We start from the raw sequence: 26,162 nt of genomic DNA, 5'->3' as shown, positions 1-26,162 counted from the left end.
TGTGCGTGAAAATCCCAGGAGATCAGCAGTTACAGAAATACTCAAACCAGCCCGTCTGGCACCAACAATCATGCCACGGTCCAAATCATTGAGATCACATTTTTTTCTCCAATCTGATGGTTGATGTGAACATTAACTGAAGCTTCTGACAGGTATCTGCATGATTTTATGCACTGCACTGCTGCTACACGATTGGCTGATTAGATAATCGCATGGATGATTGTTGGTGCCACACGGGCTGGTTTGAGTATTTCTGTAGGGTAAGATGTGGGAGTGGCGAGCGACACAACAAAGTTGAGAAAAGTTTAACTTTATGCAAATGAGGAATGACTTTCAGGAGCAACAACCAATAGGAGGGAAGAGTGTGTACATTGGAGCTCACGTCATCTGTCTCCTTTGAGATAATGGAGTTGAGTGCAGACTAGACGGAGCATTGTCTAGTCTGAGTGTTGTGTTCTGTGATTTGTTTGCAACAACATACATGGATATAATAAAAAATGAAGCGTGGAAAAGAAACTGTCACCAGTCTGAGTTTGATTCATACATAGTTCATCTTTTATTAATGATACGATGCAATGAGCACTGCTGCAGTTCATATAAAACACTCTCCCCCGCAGAATGTGTATTTTAGGAACAAGAAGACTGATTCATTGTCAAATTAGAAATAAATCTTAGTTTTACCGATAGTACATCTCATCTGTGATCATATTTTCAAAAGACATGGTCAGATGTGCAGTCCACCAACAACTTTAGAGCAACAGCAGTAGAAACGTCCACTGGAGACTTCATAGAACAGAGACTTGTGACATCAGGCGATAAAGTCGCTGCATGTGTGTACAGGGCTTTATATCAATGTTAAATTAATGATCTGGAACAATTTCGCCGTGACGCCATCTGACCAGCTTGATGGGACAAATCGCTTCCCGTATTGATTTGATATGGGATGCGGGAGTAAGATAAGTTCTGTGGTAAACATTATTGACGATACGTGGACATTTGGTTCTACAACATAAATGACACACAGTCATTCCAGAAAAGTGTACTTTGAAGCTGTATTTAATTACATACTACGAAGAAGAACAAACACGGCAGCTTCAAAATTCACATTTGAGGAATGACTGTGTGTTATTTATGTTGTAGCAGGGCCGGCCAGTGGCATAGGCGACATAGGCGGTTGCCTAGGGCGCAAAATTACAGAGGGGTGCCGCACAAGAGGATTTATTGATTTTTTTGGTCAGAAGTACGCCCTCTCATGACGACTGTGTGCCCCTCTACCCCTGTGTTGAGCGATAGGATGACCATGCGCCATTTTTTCCAGGACTTGTCCTCTTTTCTGACTAGAAAAAAGTGTCTGGCCGGGATTTCAAAATTGGCTAAAAATGTCTGGGATGTGGCTTTGTCTTCATATTGATGTGCTCTCTACAGCTAGGACCATATCACAACAGAGCGTGCACTCTTTCAAAGTACTTTTTGACATCTAGCTCGCACAAAATCAATAACGTAAGTGCACTTTTAAAAGTACGTTCTCCAGCTCTGCAAGTTATTCAGTAGAACAGCTATTTATCATACTCACATTGCCACACATTGTCATTTTTAACTGAAAATGTTGACTATATCGAGACAACATCAAATATAGGCTACTACGTTTCAGGGAAATTACTATGACTGATACTAAATAGACCATGATGGAAATGTTACAACTCGGTCCATCAGATACTCTTAATGTGACCTGTAAAGCTGGCACTTGCATGTCAATGGCAAAAAAAATCAGAAAAAAACTACTAAATGTACTAAAAGTGACAAGCAAATGTCAGCCAAAGGAGCATTTGTCATTAAAAGTACCTGGGCACCACAGGAGGACTGGAAAGTGTGAAGTGTAGTATAAAAATGAGTGTTAATGGCATTTGATCTTTTCTGTTTTTATTTTATAGCCATAATTAAGAGTATTAATGGAACTATTCATTAAATATATGAAATAAATGACATTGATGACTTTGCCACAAAGAAGTCCAGGCGTGTGCAGTTTTGAAACCACATTTCCTTTATGTATTTATTTTTAATTTAATTAATAATTTAATTATTAAATTCAAACAAGCTAATTTTATTTAATTATGTAGTTAACCCTGTTTTTTTATAAACAATCAGAAGGTCATTTGGAACAGGTTGTTTATTATTGGTCAAATTTGTTATTTGTTATTCATTATAAATCATTTTTAGTTCATATTATATGAAATGAAAAAAAAGTCCTGCACACTATCCTGGCTTGCAAAGAGTATAAAATTTTATCCAGCAACGTTTCGGTGACTCGACCTTCATCAGGCATTTACAAACAGAGTGCAACAGCACCAAATTTAAAATATGTCATGACCACACATCTGATGACCATGACATCACAACCAGTGACAATCAACAAAATAGAGAACATCTAGAAAAACACCTATAAATATAGAAAAGAGAAAAACATCACATATACAGAAGCCCAAATACATATAATAAATTACACCTGTAAGGTAACCCACACCATTACATACAGCTCATTTTCTTTCATTTATATTCCATATACATATACATATATATATTGAAATAAAGATTCGATAGAGTGGCCCAAAGCATATTAAGTGACAGACAGAAATAGAGATTTGATAGAAGAGCAGCCTAAAGCATGTTTATGCCTTCCGTTGGTGGCTCAGATTTGAATTTGAGTTTGGTGCATGTAGCTTGAAAGCTCTAGGAGGAGTTAGGGTTAGACATTTTAGCCTCAGAAAAAGAATATTACGTTTAAACTGTAGATCAGTAGTTTGGCTCTTTCAAGCCAACCTAATTAACAATTGGGTGAGCACTTACCAGCTTCATAACCACACCCAAATCTACAGCACTTCGTTTTAGAAGTAACACCGCACACACAATATGTATCACTTATATTTGACATGATTAAATAGGGCGCCAAGACAAACGATCATTAGCAGCCCCGAGTACCAAAAATTCTGCATCCGAAATCTCTTGATAGCGATTCCGTAATTGTGTCAGAGTGTCCCTTCCACAACTATGCCAAACATGGCAGATGCCCTTTTTAAAGCAACATAGAAAAAGACTGGAGGTTACATTGAAATGGTCAGAGCATGTCAGTGATGGTAACAAATAATTTTGCTTTCTAAATTCAAAATCTGCTATTCTTTTTATATACATCACAGTTTTAAAGTAGTTTTAACTAGATGATGAATGGTACTCAATTTTGTATTTATCTGTCAATTAATATGGTTAAAAATCGTAAAATTTGTTTGTATGTGTGATCTAAAGTGAAGCATCATGGGATGTGGGCGGTACCGGTAACGATAGACAAGCACCTGGGCCAATAAAAGCCCCAGATACTCTGTTTGTGTCTTCTGATTGGCTAGCTGTGAAAAACGCGATATAAAAAAGTGATATCATTCATTACACACGTTAATGATTATTAAGATATACTGTTTATAATTATTTATTACTTCTACTTTAATGAAAATATCTAAACTACAATTTATCTAGTCTAACTTTGTTTTAGACTGTATGTGTGAAATTGACCAAAAATGACCGTTTTCATATATGTAAAATATTTTATCCCAGTGGAATTTAAATGTGCATGTTTGCTCAGATATATTAACTATAATTGTATGTATGTATGTATGTATATATATATATATATATATATATATATATATATATACATATATATACATACACACATACACACACACACACACACACACACACACGTTCAAAGATGGCTTTATATCAGATTTCTGTATGGGGTTATAAAACCATCTATTTATATAATGGAGACAATCTTATGTTTGATTCGTGTTGCATTGCTGTTCTTTTATACTAAACATACCACATGAGATTATGAGAACACAGATCAAAGTCCCGCTTTTATTAAAATGTAATGGAGGTACATTATATATGACAAATCACAATGCAAATATACTGACAGTTTACATTGCCCAGAAGCTAATGTGCATCATCACTATTGGCTTTAGCATCCATTACAGTTGATTGAACACCTAAAATGTGCAATACATCTTCCTATTCCCATCCAGGTCTGTGATGCCCCTAAATACCTCACATATGATCTAATTGAACAGTGTGTTGATGACAGTGCTAACAGCGGGTTACAAATGAAAATCCTGCTGTTGTCCTGAAATATTTTATAATACACAATAATCTTATTTAATTTTCACTAGCTATTTAATATCATTGCGATTTATTTCCCTGCAGTCCCTTTTCTCAAAATTGGGTCATTCGAGCAGTTCTGTGATGACCACTAGGGGGCGTGTAAATTGTTTTTGGCACCTCCATATTAGAACAAAATTTAAAATGAAATGATCAGTCGACATAAATAGTACTCGAGGAACAATGTGCAGTTAAAATATGCCATATTTCTGCATTGAATGAATGCAGTTACCATAGAAACTGTGCAAAACCATTCAGTGACCAGAACCAGAGACATTGCCAGAACAAAAAACAAGTGCGGCCATCTTGTCATTTCAGTCTATTTGTGAATCTCTTATTTATATTTGTTAACCCTTTTAAACATTACCAAGTTTTTAAAGGGACCAATATTCATAAATCATTAGCATTTAAAATGTCTAAGTGTAAAGAAAGCATTTAGTCATAAAAATAAATGTCTGACCACACTCGCTGTAAAAAAATATAAAATAATAAATACTTTAAAAAGTGTTTGTGCTGCCTTAAATTTTTAAGTTGTGTCAACTTAAAGGGAAAGTTTAATCAGAACATATTGCTCACTTAAATCAATATAACTCGTTAAATGAACTTAATGTAAATTTAATTTAAATAAAAACTTGACATTCTTATCTCAATCAACAAAACTCTCATTCAAGTTAATACTCATACTATATTTTAATACTTGTGATTCCCATAAAAGTAGTTACAGTTATTCACAACCATTTGACAACAAAAGACCAGTTAATGATCAAAGACCAATCTCTCAAACATTTTCAAACTTACCAAAGAGACACGCATGTGTCACACAATGACGCAAATCACAATGATGGTGACAATCATCAAACATCATTGAGTAAAAAAGATTTGAATTATTCTTATGTGACAAGTAAAAAAAAAAAAAAAACAGTAACACTGCAATTTGCATAATTATTCATGCCAAGTCCATGCTGGGAATCCAAATAACTGAGCCTGATGTACATAGTTCTCTTGGCTTATATTTTTAATTTCAGCTGAATATTTTTATTTTTTTTTTAAATTCAATAACTTATCACAAGTGCAGCCAACAAAAACTTGTATAATTGAGTAATCTCAACAAGATCAATCCATGGCAGTTTTTATAACTCTACATTTTAAGTTATGACAACATTGCATTCAACAACTCTTTTCACATTTGTCTTGGTAAACTTAATTAATTCCTAAAAAAGAAAAAAAAATATTTGGACTTGAATAAAAGCAATTATTTAAAATGTTAACACAATCAGCCATTGCTACCATTCTTTATCAGAACCTGTGGAATAGATGGTAAAGCACAGAATTTAATAGAGCATTTAAAATACAGCATATATATGGTATTAGATGTTAACAAAACCTGTACAAAATAATCCCTGCGTTTGCTGAAACATTCAAGTGTATGTTGAGAAGAGAAGCCAATGCATTATTGTACAGTCTATTGTTTTCTGCAACTCCATTACCATTTATTTAATGATTTTTTATTTATTTATTTTTTCCCCATTTCACAATAAAGGAGTTAAATTGAGCAATGAAACCTGATTGTCCTACAGCAACATGAATCAGGAGAAACATGATTTGTTACATAGTACTAGACCTACATGGGATCTGCATACTATTTTCACATTTTATGCTGATTTTGGGGGAAACCTAAGGGGGAATTTAATTTCTGGAATAGTTTGGCATTACCTCACAGTTATCTTCGGTTTGCAATAGCTTTACAAAAATAAACCATGATTTACCAGTAACCATGGCTTTTACCAAAAAAATGTTTACTACAGTAATGGTTACTGCAGGTTAACTATAGTGAAACCGTGCTTAATTTTTGTAAGGGCATTTTATTTAGGTGAATACCATGGTTTTAAAAACTATACTTGTACCACAAATTAATTATGGTGTTACTATAGTAAAACTGTAGTAACCATGTTTTTTGGCAGAATGTTCATGATTTTTATTACCATATTATGGTTTTCTTGTACTATTACCATGATATTACTACACTGTAAAAAACAACTGTTCACTCAACTTAACTTAAGCTAGTTGTCTTTTTGCATTGATTCAGACAAGTTACATTAACAAAAAATAGAGCTGCCAGAATTAACACGTTAACGCATGCAATAAATTAAACATTTCAACACGTTAATTTTTCTTAATCACGATTAACATGTTTACAGTTAATACAGCATAAACACTGGTTGGAAGGGCAGAAGCTTTGTAATGTGTCCACCCGGAGTCATTACACTGATGCACACACCACAAACAAACACAGCAGTGATTCAGTGTCAGTGATAAAGTGATGGGGAAAGGAGCTCTAAATGCTATTTGTTGTACAAAACAAGCACAGATGGAATTTGTGACAGAAATCAAGTATTTTTCAGACTATTTAAGGTGCATTTTAATTACAAAAGAAGCACACCAAGTCTTAAATATCACCAAAATGCCAAATGAGACGTTTTTGCCTTCAAGCGCTTTTCATGTGGAGTTCAAAGCAACGATTGACGCTATTGTTGACACTCTGACGCAAATCGTGAATGTGGCTTCAGGATTACTGTAACAAAGAAGAGAGCCATGGTCTACTGGCAGATTAATATTGTGGAGGATGAGAGTTTAAGGGATTTAATGCCCACTGCAATGAATATGCAACCTATGTGGGGACAAGTTCTTTCAATTAGTCAAACTCCCACTTAGACTTTGGGAAACATTTAATGTTACTTGAATTGGTGCTATTTTAGTGCATTTCTATCTTTATACTGTGGAAGGCTTTGTTTGGAAAATGTAATAAAACATTATATTGCTACATATTTTTTTGTTTTCTTTCCTAAAATGGAAATAAATGCTTTTTGTCAGGAAAAGAAGTATAAATGATGTCAAATTTCAGCATTTTCAAAATCGAGATTAAAATTTTTAATCTACTGACAGCACTAACAAAAAATAACAATTTCTTTCAGTTTAAGAAGTTTTGTCAAGACAACTAAATAATCCATTGACAAAACTGTGCATTCTAAGTTTTCTGGATTTAACAGGTTTTGTTCATATATGCAATTTGTTCATGACACGCAAGGCTACTCAGGATGCATTGCAGCACCTAAAGGTTTGATGTTCTATGTTCTAATTAAATAATTTTATGAACGCCAACAAAAGCTGGACATCCAATTGCTTGAATGTGATGCACAGTTTTCAACACAAACCTGAGTAACTCAACAAACACCATTAAATTAAATGTAAGCTCTTAACATCTCCCTACACTTATTAAATAACAGTAATACAAAAACAGCACAAATAATTTATTCATGCTGCAATGCATGCTGGGAGCTGGCAAATTTTTGCTTTTTCAGTCAACTTTGTTAAGTGAGTTGAAATGGCAAATACGATTGTTAATCCAATTTAAGTACAAGTTGATAGAATCAAAACTAAAGTTAAGTTGGCATGAAATTTTAGTTGTGTCAACTCAAAAAAAGCTAATTGATACAACTAAACCTCAAAATCAGTTTTTACAGTGGAATATTTTGGTTGAAATATGGTAACTGTCATAAAACCATGGCAAATTTTGTGGTTACTATGGTTTTACTATAATTATCATAGGCCAACTATGGTTACTGTAGTAAACCCATGGTAAAAATTTGTGGTTACTATGGTTGAACTACTAATACCTGAGTTCAAGTATAATACTGTAATAAAACAATGGTATTTTTTTCATAAGGGATGGATAAAGGTATTGTGAGGGAACCCACAAGAATTTCAAGGGAACTCAAATTATTGTGAGGGGACACAAGACTATTTCAGAAACAAAATTCCCTCCCTGTCCCCTAAGGAGCTCTGTAAAAACCTGCAGAATTCTGAAAAATGGTTTTAAATACTATACCATAATGCACTGTTATTGTTAGCTGAAAGCATCATCAGATTAACCAAAATATTTAATAAACAAACACACAAGGATTGGGAGAAGTGCAGAATGTTGTGACTGACAGGCATTAGAACTCTATGGGCACAGATTCTGTGCAGGCCTACAAGTAAATCCGTCAAGTTTTTGGCAGTTTGTACATAAAATCAGATTGACAAAAGATTTATTTGGCAGAATTCTAATTTTGATGTTCCAGAAAAAAGGAAACATTCCTCTCTTTCATGCTTTCACAACCTTCTATTCCTTGAGTTATTTATGAAAAAAACCCAGACCTTACAACTGTGTTTTTAAAGGCTGCTGACCTGTGGTTAAGCCACACAAACCAATAGCTACCACCAAAGCCTCACCTGACTTGTTTAAGTACATTGTGACCTGCTATTTACAATATGTTCAGCTATACAGAAATGCATGCATATAAACACCCAGTAAAGCCGACAGCACATGACTCAGACACTCAGCTATGCTATGCTAGGTGTAAAATATCTTTATGGTCTTTAGTGGTTGCTAGGGCATTACTAGGTGGTTGCTTCCTAGCCCAAGTCAAAAGAGGCCACTATATGAGATTCTGATGTCTAAACATGACTTGGGTCCCTCCTTCAATGTACGTCTATGGGGTTATGTCACCCATTGAGTAAATCTCTGGAGTCTTGCTAATAGATATATGGAGCATTGTGTGTATTGAGCTATATTTATGTTTCAAAACCAAGTGAGCTACCATCCTGTCTATATAGGCAGCGGTCACATTTACTTTCGCATGGCGAAATACTGCGTGTGAAGAAGGTGTAGGCGGATGTTGAGTGTGTGTGAAACCAGCAAAAAACTATTGCCAAGCAGCCTCTTTTTAATGCTGCACTTTAAGAGTAAGAGTGACGTTAAAATGAAATTCGCAACTAAAATGAAATCCATGTCCATTGTGAATTTTCAGTGTAGCTGTGTACAAAGCACCGACCCACATGGAGGACACTGCCAAACCAAGCAACTGCCTGTTGGTCAAAGAGGTGAAATCATTTGTCAGAGTTCACCAAACTTGAACTCCACACGAAATATGCAAGGGGAAAATTCTTCACCAGTGGAATTAAATTGCGCAAAATTCACGATTGCACGGATTCCCATTGAAATGACTGTATTTTGCCCAAGGAATTTCAGTGTGCAAATGTAAATGTGACCGGTTATGAAGGGCATTTCTGAAAAATGTTGTTCGTGTGTGGATGAGAGGCATAAACCTAGCAAATGAATGCATTTTCAAACTAAAATGGATTAGTGTGGACGTGGCCTAAGGCAACATCCTAACTGACAAGGAACCTTATCCACCTTTTCCAGAAGTGTTCAACGATTCATAACAGAAGCCTGTTTTCATTCGTTTTCTTTTTGGTCAGAGTTTTCACTCGCATCGACATATGTTTTAAGATTTTAGCATATTAAATTTGTAAAAATTGCAAAATAACATTTGTATTTGGCTCAATAAGATAAATATTTTTAATAGTATTCTGGGAGTGAATATATCCATGAAGCATTCATGCAATGTAGCCTGAGAATTTGGCCAAAATTATCTCATATGTCACCATAATTTCTTTTTGGAACAGCATTCACATTAGGTGCTTTCACACAGCCTTTTCTGGAAAATTAGCGCCATTTTTCAGTTTTGAGGTCAAGTGTGAACAGAACCCATTGGGAAATACCTGCAGATCAGCTCTGGCAATTGGCAAAATGAGAGGTTGTAAAAGTTCATGATGCTATGTGTAAACAAAGCTGTAAGATTAATGGTTAAGACGCATACGAGGTCAGGGTGTGGTGATGTATGAAGTCTGCTTTGGGCCAATCTCAAAGTTCTGACAGAGATTATTAAATTATCCTGCCATTTTGTTATTTCTCCTTGGAGGATGAGCGTGAATCAGAGAATGTTGTGCTAAATTACATTTGCAAAGCTATTGATCAATCAGAGAGAATGTTTATTCTTTCCTTTTTCCCCAGAAATTACTAACCTATTACCAACCAGCTCATGAATGCAAATGCAAATTTGATTTTGTGTGTCGTTGTCTAACGTTGTCTCAATTTAATCTAACTTAGAGGGTAAATTTGTGGAAAAAGATAATGGACAATTTAGATAAGATCGTAATCACTATATTCCTTCAAGAGATTTTCTCTGAATGTCAATTTGCCACAGTAATCATCGTTAAGAGGACAGGAACAAGCCTTCAAATCACTGTGTGGAAGAATGTGGGAAAAAGACACAGACCTCGAACTCCGGGAGGGAATTTATTTTCTGAAATAGATTTGCATTCCCTCGCAAAAAGTTTTGCGCTCCTTCGCAATTATTTTGGATTTCCTCACAATATCTTTATCCATCCCTTACAAAAATTAACCATGGTTTTATAACAGTAACCATATTTTAATCATGATATTCGTAGTAAAACCATAGTAATAAAACAGGAAACCAAAATGATGGTAATAACAGTCGCAATCATTCTGTCCAAAAAAAAAAAAAAAAAAACAAGGTTACTACAGTATGACTATAGTAACACAATGGTTAACTTGTTGAACAAGTATGGTTTACAGATTTTTTATTTTATTATTTATTTATTTATTTGCGATAAGAAGCATGGTTTTAAAAACCATGGTAGATGTACCGCAAATTAACCATTGCTGTAACTATAAAAACTAACCATCTTTTTTGTGCATAATGATTGATTTTTAATTACCATATTTTTGGTTTTCCTGTATTATTAATACGGTTTTACCATGAACATCATGGTTACAATATGGTTACTGTAGTAAAACCATGGTTAATTTCATTAGGTATGGGTTAAGGTATTGCGAGAGAACGTAATTCGTAATTTTAAAATGTAATTTCAAAAAATGAAATGTAATTAAAAAAAATATTTCAAAGAATAAATTCCCTTCCTGTCCTTTAAGGTACGAATTAGACTGTGAACTGAAAACCTACTGAGATTTAAAAAACACATGTTATTGTCCACGAGACTACTGCAAGCTCTTTTAACCACTGGTGACTTCAAAATATGAGATGAAGCAAGGTCTGTCCATTCCAGTCCAAACATATAGTATTACACTGATACTTATTCACTCATCACACTGGAAGGAGCATCTTTGAGTGAACTGAGCGATTGCATTGCATTGAGAGAACTGTACCGTAACCTCAGACAACAACAAGGTAAGTGCAGTAGGTGAGCAGAGACCAGAACAAGGTCCTGAGGCAGTGACCATGATGTGACGCATTCGGGCGCCTACACACTAGAAACAAGCTCTAAGGGAGCACTTGACAAATAGAAATGCATAAGCACCGTTTTCAAAGAATGGAAAGAGCCGGGTCAGTTTGCAATCAAGTGGGAATACAAAGCACAACCAGACCCATCTGTCTAAAGTGAATTGTAAATGGGCACATCACTTCTGCAAACACTTGCATTTTCCTCTACATCCTTGCAATGCACCATCCCCATTCGCAACATTCTCTGACACAACTACAGTGTTTAGGCACCCTTAGAGAAAGCCAGGGTGAGCAACAACCGATAGATACACGTGAGAGACTACAGGTGGGTTGTGGGAGTCAGCAGCTGCAGCTCTTCTCTCGCTCCGCTTCCTCATCAGAAGGGTAAAGAACTTTAGCGGTGAGGCCGCTTTTGACCCCATCCCAGCCGTCACGGGTGGAGATCTCCCCCATCTTCATCAGCTCATAGATGTCCCTTGTGAGCAGCTCGAAAGCACGCTCCACGTTGCTGTTGCACTTGGCCGAGGTTTCCACGTAACGGATGCCGAGTTCGGCCGCCAGCTGCTCTGCCTCATCTCGCGACACCTTGCGGTCACAGGTCAGGTCGCTTTTGTGGCCGATCAGAATGTAGACCATGTGATGAGGCAGGATGTGCTCGCTGACTTCTCGGTGCCATTCCCGCACATGATCGAAGGTCTTCCTATTGGTCAAGTCAAAGACTAGGAGGCCGCCCACAGAGTTGCGATAGTATGAGGTGGTGATGGACCTGAGCAGATGAAGAACAGAACTGTTTAGAATGTTTGGAATGTTCCTGTAAAAAAACAAGTTAAGTTTAAAAGACTAGTTCACCCAAAAATGAAAATTCAATCATTGTTTACTCAACCCTGTGTTGATATAACCCTAAATGATTTTCTTTCTTTTTCTTAACACAAAGGGAGAACTTGTGAAACAATGTTGTGCTCAGTAATGTCATACAATGGCAGTTTTATGGTGACCACCTCTTCAAGCTTCAAAAGAACACAAAAGTATCATTCAGAAGTCTAATAAATTATTCCATGAGACTCATGATTGTTATGAAAGCATACGATAAGATATGGTGAGAAACAAACCGAAATCGAATGTATTATTTAGTGAAAATGTTCACTGACCGTTGATCTCCTGTGCGTGTTCATGATCGGGCATGAGAGCTACAGTTCATGCAGCCCCCTCGCAATATGGAGCGTTCAAGTGAAACTCATTTTGTTTATCTAAAAACAAGTCTGCCACAGCGGTAGCGACAACAGAACACAACACAGTTGCACACAAAATGGAGAACAGAACTTATTAAACATGTCTGAAGAGTTTGTAGTCAAAGAATTTATGCATTTCTATGCCCAGCCTTTTTTTCAACCCGAGTCCTCAATCAAAGAGAGAGATGGAGTAGACAGAAAAGTCTCATCTTCTCCCTCTGAACTGGTGAGTATTTGTGACAGACAAATAGAAGAGAGTGAGACCGCCGCAAAACCATTTGGTAGGTGTAATATTCTCGACCAAAATCAAGTAGTTTTTTAACCTGCTCATGAGATGCTTGCTTTAATATACTGTTACGAAAACGTTTTTGGACCGTTACCAGTTGACAGCGGACGGAGTTTCCCGATGGGATGCTGAAAATAGAAAACACACAATCGATAGAATGTACCATTGCTCATCACGGCTGGTAAGGACAAAAACTCTGATTAACATAGGAAAGATAACTTTTATCATGTGTTGTTTGCCGTCAGGTTAGGACACGGTGTGACTGTGGCTGCCTGTAACCTCATTTTGTTTCTGTTTGATTTCTGAATACTCTGTTTAAAACAAATAAGGCTGGGCATAGAAATGCATCAATTCTTCAACTAAAAACTCTTCAGACATGTTTAGTAAGTTCTGTTCTCTCTATGTGTGCAGCTGTGTTGTGTTTTGTTGTCACTATCGCTGTGGCAGACCTGTTTTTAGATAAACAAAACGTGATTTTGCTTGAACGCCCCATGTCATAAGGGGGTTGCGTGGACTGTTGCTCTCATGCCCTATCATGAACGCGAACAGGAGATCAATAGTCGGTCAACAGTATCACAAAATAATACATTACTGTAGATTTCGGTTTGTTTCTCACCAAACCTTATAGAATGCTTTCATAACAATCATGAGTCTCATGAAATAATTTATTAGACTTCTGAATTATACTTTTGTGTTCTTTTGTAGCTTTACGTGGTAGTCACCATAAACTGCCATTATATGACATCACGGAGCACAAAATTTTTTTTTTCACAATTTCTGCCTTTGTGTTAAGAAAAAGAAAGAAAGTCATATAGGGTTAAAATAACACAGGGGTGAGTAAACAATGACTGAATTTTCGTTTTTGGGTGAACTATCCCTTTAATGATGACCACAGAAAATAATATGCTTTCAGTAACTTAACATTAATGTTCCCTTTATTGAGGGTTTATAAAGGGATTCATTAATGACTAATACGTCTTTTACAGATGCATTATAAATCACTGATATGCAAGTTATAACAACATGAATAAAAAGGGTGACTTTCATGAAATACTTGCCAAATAGTGAGCATTTTAACTTACATGTTATAAATGCTTAATAAATACACTTATACATACTTATATTAATCAAAAACATAAAATGTCCTAATTCATTATTTATTTAACAATGAAGCAAAAATAGACAATTGTAGTGAGATTAATAGGAGGTATTGTCATTTTGTGTTTATATTAATTACTGTAATGTTTTGACTCACTCATGTTGTCACTTTCCATGTCATGTTGATGCCAAAAGAATGGTGCTACTTCGAGTGCTGTCCCAACTTAACTACTCCTAGTTATCTAAAGTCCTCTGTAAAAAACACTTTTCAGCTCTTCATGCTCATTCAAAGAATAAATCATATAATAAAGCCTGATCACAATTAAAACATACTAAAAATTATGTACAGGTTTCTTATGTTGGCAACTCCTTAATAAATGCTTCACAGCTGTCCTCTTTACATTTAGGTACATTTTCATAGGTTACTAATGTTGAATAAGTGTTATTAAGCATTTATAACAGGTGAGCTAAATAGCACATTATTTAGCAAGTACTGCATAAAAGTCACCATTTTATTCATGTTGTTATAACATCATATCAATGATTTCTAATGCATTTGTGAATGATTTAGGTATTAGTCATCAACAAACCCTTTTATAAACCCTTAACAAAGGGAAAATAAATTTTAAATTTTAACAATAATTCTGACTTATCCCCCAGTTTGTAAAAACAAGGATAAATCATGTTTACAGTAATGTACTTACAATGTAAGTCTATGGGGCAAGAGTTTGTAGAGGGTTTAAAAGGAATATTCTGGGTTCAATGCAAGTTAAACTCAATCAACAGCATTTGTGGCATAATGTTGATTACCACAAAAAAATAATTTCGACTCATCTCAACTCATCGACTCAAAAAAGAAGCAAAAATCAAGGTTAGGGTAAGGCACTTACAATGGAAGTGAGTGTTTAAAGGCAGAAATGTGAAGCTTATAATTTTATAAAAGGAATTAATTTCATTCTTCTGTTAATACTTGTGTATTATTTCAACTGTGAAGTTGTTTAAATCGTCGATTTTAGAAGTCGTTTTAGGGTTTATGGTGTCGCAATGGCAACAAAATTGTAAAATTGGATATAACTTTAAACAGAAAAGTTTAGTAGATGATTTTTTATTTTTTTTTCACACTAAAATCATGTTAACATGCATATTGTTTACATCTTGCGGCTATACTTATGTATTTTAATGTTTACGGATTGGCCCCATTGACTTCCACTGTAAGTGCCTCAGTGAAACCATTTTTTTTAAGAAAAGAAGGGAAAAATCTATTATAAGATAATTTTAAGATAATCTCGTAAAAAATGGTTGAACCCAGAACTTGTATGTCCATTTTAAGTGTGCTCCATTCTCTGGCATTATATATGAGAAAATCATATTTCACTCTGTCTGACTATATCTAAAACTGTATTCAGAAATAAATTAAGGCCTGTCGTGGTAGCTTGTTTCAATTTCATGTATGGTCTGTTCATCTAAAAAGCCAAGAAAGTGAATGTCTGTGGTACCCCGAAGGCAAGCAGTGCTTCCGAATACAGGTCAAAGACATCAGGACCAGAGACAATCCAGCTAAACACAAGCCTACTACAGATTCCAAACAGCTGATGCATATGAGATGAGCTGGAACAAATCTGTGTAACTCATTCATAAACACTCTATAGGCCTGTGTGCATGCCTGCTTGCACTGAATTACACGAAACCCAACAGGGAAATGATGACATAGAAATGCAAACACAAAAAATTATGTTTGATTACATTAAAAATAAGGGCTGCCCTACAACCCAGCTCTACACTCCAACCAATGACATCATAAATGCACGTACTATGCACACTTGCCATCATATTTTCATTATTATTTCACCATGTCATGTGAAATAATTCATTATATGTGCTGAAATTATTTGATGCATAGCACTTGGTACATAGGGATGGTTAACCTAAACAGTCAGCAGATGGGACATATAATAATAATAATAATAATAATAACCTGAATCGCTCTTGTCCGGCTGTATCCCACAGCTGTAGTTTGATTTTCACCCCCGGTTCGATGTCTAGTGAACGGGCGTAGAAATCCACACCGACCGTCGGGTCCGCGACATCGCTGTATATGCCATCCGTGAACCTCTTCAGTAAAGATGATTTGCCCACCGTCGAGTCGCCCAGTAGAATGATCCTGAACTGGTATTGCCATAAAGTATCCATGGCATGGCGAGTGTAGAGCTCCAGACAAAGCGCCCGGCACACGGGGTTTAAACTGAAAGAGAGAGAGAGAGAGAGAGAGAGAGAGAGAGAGGTGGATGTAATGCTGCAGTCATGTGATGACGGTAAATGTGCAATGATTCCCACATATCAAAGCTCATTGTCTTTAACTAATGTGTAACTACTGAAAATGAACCGAATTACTTCATTCAATCTGCCAATCTGTTGCTAAATATATGCTGTTGTGTGAGGCGCCTTGATCATTCTGTTGATATTAGCCTATAGCCAATGAATAATGCTTATAAAACATTTTTGAATGGAATAAAATTAGTTAGTTTAGATGTTAAAAAAAAAAAAAAAAAAAAATGTTTTACAGCACAAAACATTTGAACGATGTTGCCTATTTTTCGTGAACAGGGGCGTAGAATACAAGGGGATGCGGGGGAGACATGTCCCCCCTCACTTTCAATAAAACCAAAGTTCCTCCCCCGCACTTGTGTTTACGCTGTGTCTTTCACACAGCAAATGTCTAAATGTACAAATGCAAAAGTTAAAATTCACTGGTCAATCATGTAATTAATTAAATAAAACATTTTAATCGATTGAGAGCCTTAAAAATATATCTTATATATTTATGTTCGTCTTGCGCTAATCGTTCTCTCCTTTTGAAATGATTACTGTGCCCCTGTTCGTGAATATTATGTAGTGTAGGCCGCAATTTGGTTGTTTAGGAGACCTGGCTGGAGTCACTCAGCACACCCTGGGGATATGCTACAGTATTAAACATTTTTCACACAAACTATTAAAAACAATTCAAATCTAAAGAGCAATGTTACACTCTCTGCGACATTTAGTGTGTAGAAGGCACCTCTACTATATTTTATGCTTCTAAAATGTACATTGAAATGCTTACATTCACATAAACTCTTATAGAAATGCTAACATGCAGTGTATAGTGACTGAGCAGTAAATTTGCCTAATTCATGAAACATAAGTAAAACAAATGTGTGTGTAAATGCTTATGTAAATTTTCCATTTAAATAAATGCCACAATTTGCACAATAATTGTTTTACTAACTATTTGCACACAATTTTGTTCTGCTCGTGTTTCAAGAATAAGGCAAATTTACTTAATTTTCATTAACCTGTGTTATTTCTTTATGCCCTCAATGTTTTTTTGGCAATTTAAAAATCTTAAGAACCTTTGTAATAAAAAGCACCAAACTTCTATTTCGATTTATGGAAGATTCATTATCCATATGATGAAATGGTCTGAAAATAAACCTAATTTTAATGTGTTTCTGATAGAACGGCAATGTTATTATAAGATGGTAAAGCTTTGTAAAAAATAATCAAGCAAATAGATTTGTTAAAATGTTTGATTTATCTAACTTAACAGATCAATGATCTTTTTTCTTTTGAAACCCCTCTTATATTTATTTTATTACTATTATTAATCTACTTTTATTGTGTTTTTGTTATTGTTGGTTTGTTTTTGTATGTTTGCAGTGTATCTGAACATGTTTAACAATATAGCCAATGTTGCCTCACACAAGTTGTTCATTTTTTAATGCGCTCAGTTACAAAAAAATGGGATGCACACCGCCGCGTGGGGTCTAGTGAAATCAAAGCGCACATCCACCAATGTCACGATGACATCATTTTTGTCGCGCGCAACCTCAAGTATGCGGCAATTATCCACCTTTTTCCTGAAGGTGGAGGTGTTCCACAATTCGACTGTTTTCAATTTCTGGTCTCCAGTGTTTTCACTCGCATCGACGTATATTCTTAGCGGGTTGTGTAATGTATTTATAGTATTTGTCCTTTATGAAGCTTGACAGCTCCTGCACACTATAAATAGTTATTCTATGGAATTAAGCTGCTTAAAATATAGATTTTTATATTCCAAGAAAAAGTAAAAGCATGTGGGTTTTGAACAACATAAAGGTGAGTAAATGAGTGAGTAAAAGAAAATTTTCCATTTTTAGACGAACTACTCCTTTAACTGGTGGCTCATCCTCAAAATAAAATGGTCTCTTTTAAAAGAAGATTCTTAGGAGATGCTGTAAAAAAAAAAAAAAAAAAATCTGAATTAATTAAAGACATAAAGAAATTATTTAGAAAATCTTAAATTGATTTTAAATTATTATCTAGTAATATTTGCTATATGACACTGTCTTTGCCAAAACCTAAAAACACAATGGAGGCCACAAGTCACAGGTCTTACCATGTTCTACTTCTAATCTGAGGGTGATAACGCTCCTACTTTGTGTTTTATAGATATTATTATTTTTTTTTTTTTTAGACAATGTCAAGTGAATTTTCTAAAAAGCTACTTCAAAAGCTGTCCAGATAAACATTCATTCAATTCTATTACAATATACACACATTCGCTCTTTGTCTTAAACCTGATACGCTGAAAACTACTCCCGTTAATGTTTTCACATTCACAATTATGAATGACATAAGAGTCACATACTGTACATGGCATGCTTCCAATTCAAATAGGTGAATTTCGCCAAATGGTGAATAGTTTGCACCCTTGGAAATTACTGTTGGTCGGTACAACATTTCAATCATAAAACAGTGGGCAAATATTGCATGTTTGGTTTGATACTTACATCTTACATGACACTAACACTCTTAACATGAAATGCTTGCTGATGCCTTCATCGATTTGATAGGCTATCTCAAATAACATTGACGAGTGGTGTTAGATACTGAGCATGCTAACAATTAAACTTGTTTAAACCATTATGTTATTCCTGCAACAACTTAATGACAATTAGACAGCGGTGCATAATGGACTGCATCATCAACAAGCATATTAATTATTGAGGGGGGACAATCTGGCCATATCTGATTATTGGTGGTGATTTGTGCCCCCAATGTATATTGTGGTTACGGCCCTGGCTACTTCACCACTTTATTATACTCTCTGTCTGAAATAAAGTGATTTTACTTACCAAATATCATACTTGTGAATCTTTCTGCCATGAATTTTATTCGTTACATTTTTAAATAACTTCTGGCCGTGCATTATCAAAGCCTGCTCGTGATGTTTCTGGTCTCTGGTGTACTAATTTAAATAATATTTTGTTTCTAACCACATGCATGTATCAACAATATAATAATTTTATAATAATGAAATGTGTATACTAGTGGATTTCTGTTCAAAATAAAGTAGGATACAAGTTATTCACCCATTTAACAGTTGCTGATTGGTCCATGCTTTCTGCAGGTCCTCTTCCAACCCAGCAAACACAGATGTTAGCGTATGGTTACCATTTGGTTATTTTTTTGGGAACAAATTCCTAAAGTTTTAGGAACATTCTATTTAATTATAACCATAAATAAATGAACGAACATTAAATATGTATACTTTTCACAGTGCAATATGAAAAAATATTCATATAAAATATATATTATAATAATATGGATAATTAATGAATAATACATATAAATAATGGATCATTTATATAAATTATCTATCTATCTATCTATCTATCTATCTATCTATCTATCTATCTATCCATCCATCCATCCATCCATCTATCCATCTATCAGTAATGTAACATAAAGGAATTGTCATTAGCCAAAAGATTGGAAAGCAATCTAAATCAGGGCAAATCACGGTGAGGTAGTCTGCATTTGCTCTGTCCACGGTGCTGAAATGGATGAGCCATTGGAGCAGCAGCTGCTGTATCACACTTCATCTAAATGCTCAGGAATTTGAGTAGTCAACCCAGGTTTAAAGCCACTTCTGTTTCACCATATGCTTTCAAAAGCCCTGCAGTTTAAAAAAGGAGATAAAGAGCTTAATGGGGTTATCTGAATCAGCTGACTAGTGTTCCACCTAATCCCAATCACAGAATTCTCACAGTGAATTCCTGTATGGCCTAGTCTGCAAATAGATGGAATCTGTGCTCTTTACATCCACACGTGGTTTGATTTTTTACTGCATTGTTTATTTGGGCAAAGGCTATAAGCAGCATTTTATCTTAGCTGATTAATAGACCTTTTTCACACTCCGGGTTTTGGAACGCGGAAGTAAATGATTGCAGGGTAAACTTCCACAGCGGTGAATGGGAGATTACAGCAAGTATTATTTTCACTTACTCATTTGCTCCAAGACCAAAAGAAAAAAATCCACTATGACGTTTGAATGACTTTACAGAAGAGTTAAAAAATAAGAGAGTGGTGGATTAAGTCAGTCAGATGGAGAAAATGCCTTACTGTCACTCTCTCAGCAGCTGTAATAGAAACATCCTCGCAGCTGTGGTAATTCATTTTTTAGAACTAATTCCAGGGTATTATAACACAAAGCATAATGTTATAAACTTACACTCAATATTTAAAAAAATAATAATTTGTGAGATTTACGCTGATAAATAAGGGGGAAACGCATCATCACAGTCTGTGAAAAAGGTCTATGGGATGTTATAGTATTTGCTTTTATCAGCAGGTCTTGTCAATATAAACACTATAAAAGGATAAATCTGATTCTAATTCTAATCTCCTTTTTAACAAATATGCATAATGAGAGATCTTCAATGTAAGGATCCTAAACAGAAATGTAGGACAAACATGATCATTTTCTTTACCAATTCAATATAGAAGTCGTGTCAGTTCGTTATCTGACTTTATAAGATATATCAGATAAAAATAAATAGCTGTTAGTTTCTAATTCGAAACTACATATCCCATCAAGCGTTGCGGCCGAGCCATCTTATTCAACCAATCAGCGTCGAGGAGCTCTATATAAATTGTCGCGTCACGTTTACTCGCCCTCCTTTACAACGCAGTCTAGCTGGAGTATGGAGGTGAGTGGTTTTTAATCCTTTAACATCGAGGCCGCATTTTATTTTTCTAATAGTCTGTTCTCTTAAAGTTGTTCATTGGTTATTCCAGCGTTATTCCAGATTGAAATTATTGACTTTTAGGGCGGAGTATTATGAAATTTTGCAGTATTCTTAGTCACAGGCGGCATGGTCTGGGGTCGACTGAAAAGGTTTCTAAACTTTGCCTTTCTCACCAAAAATGTGAGTTTTGTTAGGAGCACTTTCTAAATAGTGTAAAACAAGCCGCTTTTTGATCGTTTTATGGCTTAAAGCAACTTGCTTAAGTGCAAGATCGTTTAAGTCACAATTGTTAGCCCACATGCTTTGTATGAAATTAAACGGGGCGTTTTTTAAAATGTGAAGACATCAGGGACCGTTTTACCGTGTGAAAAATCGAAGTGATTCTGCTCCCGAGTGTTGCCAACTATTTCTTATTGGTAGTAGCCAAAGTCTCGCTGAAATGTCGCTAAAAGTAGTTAAATCACGCGATGACGTTATTACGTAAGATGCCATTTACGTACGTAAATGAATTGGCGTAAAGCGCTACAGCAATTCTTCTTAAAGGTGTTGTGTTTTTTTTTTTTTTTTAATAAATTGACCTATATGCCTAATGCCTCGCGTGGCGCTGTTTGAATTTTTTTTTACATTTTTTTATATATATATATATATATATATGTGATTTTACTGTGTCACCATGACTGTGACGCCTCATCTGTTCATATCACTTCTCTCTACACTGTATTATAGATCAGGGGTTCATATCCATTCTCTCCCCCTGCTAGATAATTTCTAAATGCTCCTCTCGTTTTAGGCTGACTTTTTTAAACGTAGCATGCACGTGAATTGACAATGGTTGAGATTGTCGCAACAAACCCTAACACGAGAGCTCGTCAGTAATTTGATTTATAGAACATCCGTATGCACAAATTCAACTCCTGATGGCGTGCAGGTCAGTCATATTACTTGAAACACATGGGGGTGCTAGAAAACTGAGAAATTGGACATCGTTCACGATAGAGCTGATTTGTTTGGCCAGATGTAGAAGAATATCGCTAAAGCAGACTACAAAAGTTGCTAAAATTGTCGCTAGTCACTAGAGGGCTTTTACTTGCAAATGGGGTCAAAGTCACAATCTAGCGCGAAAAGTCTCAAAGTTGGCAACACTGCGCAGGAGCAGTCCGATTAACTCAAACGGTTTAGCAAAACGGCCACAATTGTTTCGAGCAATTAATTGATAAGAACAGTGTCGAGTGACTTTATTTGCCAGCCAGGCTTCACTATTTCTGATTTGAGACTACAGAAAAAGATGAACTGGCAACTTAATCGGAGCTGGAGTAAATTATTATTGTCTTGCCCTACTGACGCCCCAGAAATTAACTTACTGCCTGTTTATTTTGTTTTTCAGGTGTTGTCTGTAGTATTGGTGTTTCCAGTCACAATGAACCTCCATCGCCATTGCAGCAGAGGTAGTGTGGTTTTTACACTAAACATCTGGTGCTTCTAATTTTAGTGCCATCTGCAGTCGAACTGTTCTACATTTACGATTTCTTATAACAAACTTTCATTTGATGTTGGTTACCTCATGAATGCCAGTTATAACTGGTATGATTAGGATTGGTAATTTCACTCTGTGTGGCCCTGATCGAAGTCGTTCCTGTTCATCCATAACCGGTTCGGTCAAACGGGAGCCAAAAGCAACACTTTTACCGACGGTCGCTGTACAGTTGACCTGTAGCTGTCCCAGCAACATTAAGGAAAAGGACAATTGCAACATGTGGGTTTAGATGCATTACATTATGTAGCCCTGCCTGATGGTCACTTTCTTGCAGGTTTGGTGTCACTGTTTTGGTCCACAATATCAGAAGGATGAGTGACCTCATTGAAATGAGCTGAATGATTTTGTATCTAAACAGGTTGGTTGTGGTTTTGTAGCTCTTCTGCTTTCACACTGGCTATGATGACAAGAACTTGCCCTATCTGAGAGAGTTCCTCTGTAATGAGACTATCATAACCTCATTTTCTGAGCCAGCTGTTAGTCTATAACATGTACATGTTTAAGTGTCTGTCTTGGTTGACTTTTTCTATTTTGCCTCATCAGATGGCACTCATCCTGTAAGACTGAGCCCTCTCCAGAAATGAACTAACTGGTACCATCCAAGTTAATATTCTTGGCTTTGGCGCTGTTCCTAAGGATCTGTGGTCCCAGAAGTGCACTGATGGCTTCTGATAATGGATTTACACAAGTCTGGGTATGTCTGCATCAACTCTAACAATGTAGTTTCAACCTACTTCCTGATCAAGGATGATACTGTTTTTAATGGTGACTGCTGGATGAAACTTGCGGATATGGGACTGAGATCAGTATTAGTTTAAGTCCAATTACTCTAAACTGTGTAATGACTAACTTTAAGGTTTTTTTTTTTTTTTCCCTTCCAAGGTACCCAGTGACTCCCTGATGGAGTCAAGACCGTTTTGGTCCTGGTGTAGGTGAAGTGAGGCAAGATCAACACAAAGAGCAAAAGCTGTTTATCTCTGTTCTCTGAGGGAGCCTTGAGTTTGGCTGTATCTTACACTTTATTGGATGTTTGTGGATCTATAAGCTTTGTGATTTAAGCCAATAAAAGCAGCTTTATCCATCTTGAGTGTGGCATTTAACACTTCTCATTAAGAATGGTACAGAACATCTTAAATACTTTATTTAAATACTGCAAACAGTTATAGTACAGAATCAGACTCCAATGCAAAGTCCATCATATCCCTGATGTCTTAATGTAGCAACTGGTTTGATTACATGAAGGCAGCTCATTACTGCACAGTGAGGGAGTCATATACAATTGTCAAACCATCAAAAAGTTACACATGCTCCCTTCTGACCACAGAATTTCTAAACTTAAGGGTTCCCACCCAATACAGTTAATGGAAACCAGTTAAAACATGACAACTATGGCTTTGAGAAACACTTAAGCATGGGACTCATTCCTATAATTTTTTTTTAAATAAACTTAGGTGCAATCACACCTAACACAGTCTATTGTGATCTCTTTCTCTCCCAAACAATCCATAATCAGTTGACAAATGTAATTGGCCTTGCCTGAGGAAATAAACACTTTGCATAAAAAGCTGGACAACTTAACTGCCTATCATACCTTCATGAAGCAAAATAAAAAGCTTTTTTCCTGAAAATGATACAATGTCTAGGGCATCAAATCACATGTATCTTTAGTCAAGGGTAGTTTGAAGTCTGCAATCTCTGAGTCTGGAGAAGTGCTGCCACTGTCACTGTATGTATCTCTGTGAAGACAAAAAAAAAGAGTTATTTCCTGCAAAGCTTGTTAAATTACATTGCAGCTGTTGAAGAATGCTAAAATCACCATGTGTACAAGGTCTATTCTTCCAGAGACATCACCCAGTTTTTGCCATGGTAAGATTTTAGAGCAGGACCTTGGATAAGATAAATGTATATATTGAAGCTCAGGGAACACGGGTCCATACCTTGGTGAAAGCTGACAGCCTTTCTGAAGGTAACCTGAAAGTCTCCCAGCAGCAGCCAATAGCAGGCCAAAGTACGGTGGAGAAGGTTTAATGGGTCTGGATGTGAACTCCGGATGATACTGAACACCAACAAAATACGGGTGATCTGCAACAAGAAAGAGTGTGCCAAACAGCATTTTTTTTTTCATGCAGGCTCAGAACAAAGTTACTGTTCTTAAATCACCTATGCTGAGAAAAAACTGTCTACTTTTGGTCTCAGACATCAAAAGTCAGAATGTGAGATGATCTTCATTGGGTTTATCACTGTTGGAATGGATAATGTTACTCAGTGCCTCCATCTGTGCGCACCATGTTCGCGCCGAATGACCTGAGAATATTTCAGGAATCATTGCACATCACATATTTCTGTCGGATCTTTAAAGGGTCATGAACCAGTCCACTTTAAGTCTGCCTCTCAAACTTAAAAAAAAGCAACTCAACTGGGCATGGACAGCCGTGAGAACAAGGGCCTTAGTGGGTGGGGCAGGGGAGAAAGTGGGGGGTGAGCAGCGCTCATTCACTTAAGCACGCTGCACATGCAGACAACATACTTACTGATTAAATGAATCCTTTGCGATTCACAAAACTAATGTATGGATTCAAGGGACTTTGAAGATAATGCATGAGTCATATGGACTACTTTAATGGTGCCTTTATGCTCCTTTAATGTCATATTGGAGCTTGACAGTAACAGCTATGACACACAATAACACACAATACCGGAGGCATTGGAAAACGCTCTTCATTAATGCGCTAATAAACAAGACAGCGATCACTTCACTTCTGGGATGTGGACTTTAATTTGCAGCATAAACAACGCTTTTTCTCCATGTGAGGAATGGGCCAAAATTCCAGTAACTTATTGTGAGAAGTTTGTGGAAGGCTACCCAAAACGTTTGACCCAAGTTAAACAATTTAAAGGCAATGCTACCAAATACTAACAAAGTATATGTAAACTTCTGACCCACTGGGAATGTGATGAAAGAAATAAAAGCTGAAATAAATCATTCTCTCTATTATTATTCTGACATTTCACATTCTTAAAATAAAGTAGAAGACAGGGAATGTTTTCTACGATTAAATGTCAGGACTTGTGAAAAACTGAGATTAAATATATTTGGCTAAGTTGTATTTTTGAATAGTTTTTATAATTTGCTACATTGGCAGCAATAGTACTTTGTAAAGAAATAAATATACCCCAAAATAGTGGTGTCTGAGGAATCTTCTACCAAAGGATTAAAATATTTCATCAAGACATCATCAGTCGAGGGCACTTGGAAATGAATATTAAAAGATCAACAGTTCGTTTTGAAGCTGAATGACAGCAGTCCAGTTTTTGTGTTTAAATATTTTTACATTCAGAATATATAGTATGTGTATGGGACATAGGAGACCTTTTGACGGATAAAAAAATATTATATGGGGGTTCAGGGGTGTCCCATGAGAGAAAATGTATACAAATACAAGTCTGAATTGACCATTTTTTATATTTTACTTAGTGAGAATCTACTAACAAACAAACCAACAATTTATAAAACAGTGAAGCATTAAAATACTGTTTGCTTAATTTAAGTATAAACAGGCTTTCCTTGCCATCCATGCAATGATGACATCTGATTAATTTTCACAAAATTAG

The 26,162-nt window shown here is 35.9% G+C and overlaps 2 protein-coding genes, 1 long non-coding RNA gene and 4 other non-coding genes across 10 annotated transcripts in view; 4 read left to right on the top strand and 3 right to left on the bottom strand.

The window, feature by feature from the left end:
• Positions 1–2,936: 2,936 nt before the first annotated feature.
• LOC127425757 (U11 spliceosomal RNA) lies at positions 2,937–3,072 on the bottom strand. Its single transcript, XR_007894667.1, has one exon. It is a non-coding gene; the product is annotated as a U11 spliceosomal RNA (small nuclear RNA).
• A 7,866-nt stretch (positions 3,073–10,938) lies between these two features.
• LOC127425720 (ras-related protein Rab-39B-like) lies at positions 10,939–16,186 on the bottom strand. The gene is made up of 2 exons (XM_051671984.1): positions 15,943–16,186; positions 10,939–12,120 (listed from the first exon to the last, which is right to left on the bottom strand). Exons 1-2 carry the CDS (start codon positions 16,155–16,157, stop codon positions 11,694–11,696), a joined length of 642 nt encoding a protein of 213 aa, XP_051527944.1. The 5' UTR covers positions 16,158–16,186; the 3' UTR covers positions 10,939–11,693.
• Positions 16,187–20,937: 4,751 nt separating this feature from the next.
• LOC127425731 (uncharacterized) lies at positions 20,938–23,637 on the top strand. 2 transcript variants are annotated; one of them, XR_007894659.1, is made up of 5 exons: positions 20,938–20,977; positions 22,401–22,461; positions 22,825–22,908; positions 23,094–23,244; positions 23,433–23,637. It is a non-coding gene; the product is annotated as an uncharacterized LOC127425731 (long non-coding RNA). The 2 variants fall into 2 exon arrangements; XR_007894658.1 differs by lacking the exon at positions 20,938–20,977 and adding an exon at positions 20,992–21,196.
• On the top strand, positions 22,627–22,762 carry LOC127425763 (small nucleolar RNA SNORA16B/SNORA16A family). The gene has a single exon (XR_007894672.1). It is a non-coding gene; the product is annotated as a small nucleolar RNA SNORA16B/SNORA16A family (small nucleolar RNA).
• Positions 22,943–23,025, top strand: LOC127425762 (small nucleolar RNA SNORD103/SNORD85). The gene has a single exon (XR_007894671.1). It is a non-coding gene; the product is annotated as a small nucleolar RNA SNORD103/SNORD85 (small nucleolar RNA).
• Positions 23,287–23,359, top strand: LOC127425759 (small nucleolar RNA SNORD99). The gene has a single exon (XR_007894669.1). It is a non-coding gene; the product is annotated as a small nucleolar RNA SNORD99 (small nucleolar RNA).
• Positions 23,531–26,162, bottom strand: part of LOC127425695 (CTP synthase 1-like) — a 32,791-nt gene continuing 30,159 nt past the window's right edge. For all 3 annotated transcript variants that reach the window (XM_051671924.1, XM_051671926.1, XM_051671927.1), the window contains 2 exons: positions 24,488–24,632; positions 23,531–24,286 (listed from right to left, as the gene is read on the bottom strand). In XM_051671924.1, coding sequence (XP_051527884.1) covers positions 24,190–24,286; positions 24,488–24,632 — 242 coding nt within the window. In that variant the 3' untranslated portion in view covers positions 23,531–24,189. The remainder of the gene's footprint in view (positions 24,287–24,487; positions 24,633–26,162) is intronic.

This window comes from Myxocyprinus asiaticus, chromosome 34, assembly GCF_019703515.2.
Source record: "Myxocyprinus asiaticus isolate MX2 ecotype Aquarium Trade chromosome 34, UBuf_Myxa_2, whole genome shotgun sequence".
NCBI classification, from domain to species: Eukaryota; Metazoa; Chordata; class Actinopteri; order Cypriniformes; family Catostomidae; genus Myxocyprinus; species Myxocyprinus asiaticus.
Note: the sequence above shows the minus strand (reverse complement) of the source record. Positions and strands in the feature narration are given on the sequence as shown.

Excerpts from the sequence above, each read along its gene's own strand:
- LOC127425720 (XM_051671984.1), bottom strand. The coding sequence starts at position 16,157 with ATGGATACTTTATGGCAATACCAGTTCAGGATCATTCTACTGGGCGAC. Across the intron at positions 12,121-15,942 it reads GCCGGACAAGAGCGATTCAG|GTCCATCACCACCTCATACT; the intron begins GTTATTATTATT and ends TCATCTGCTCAG.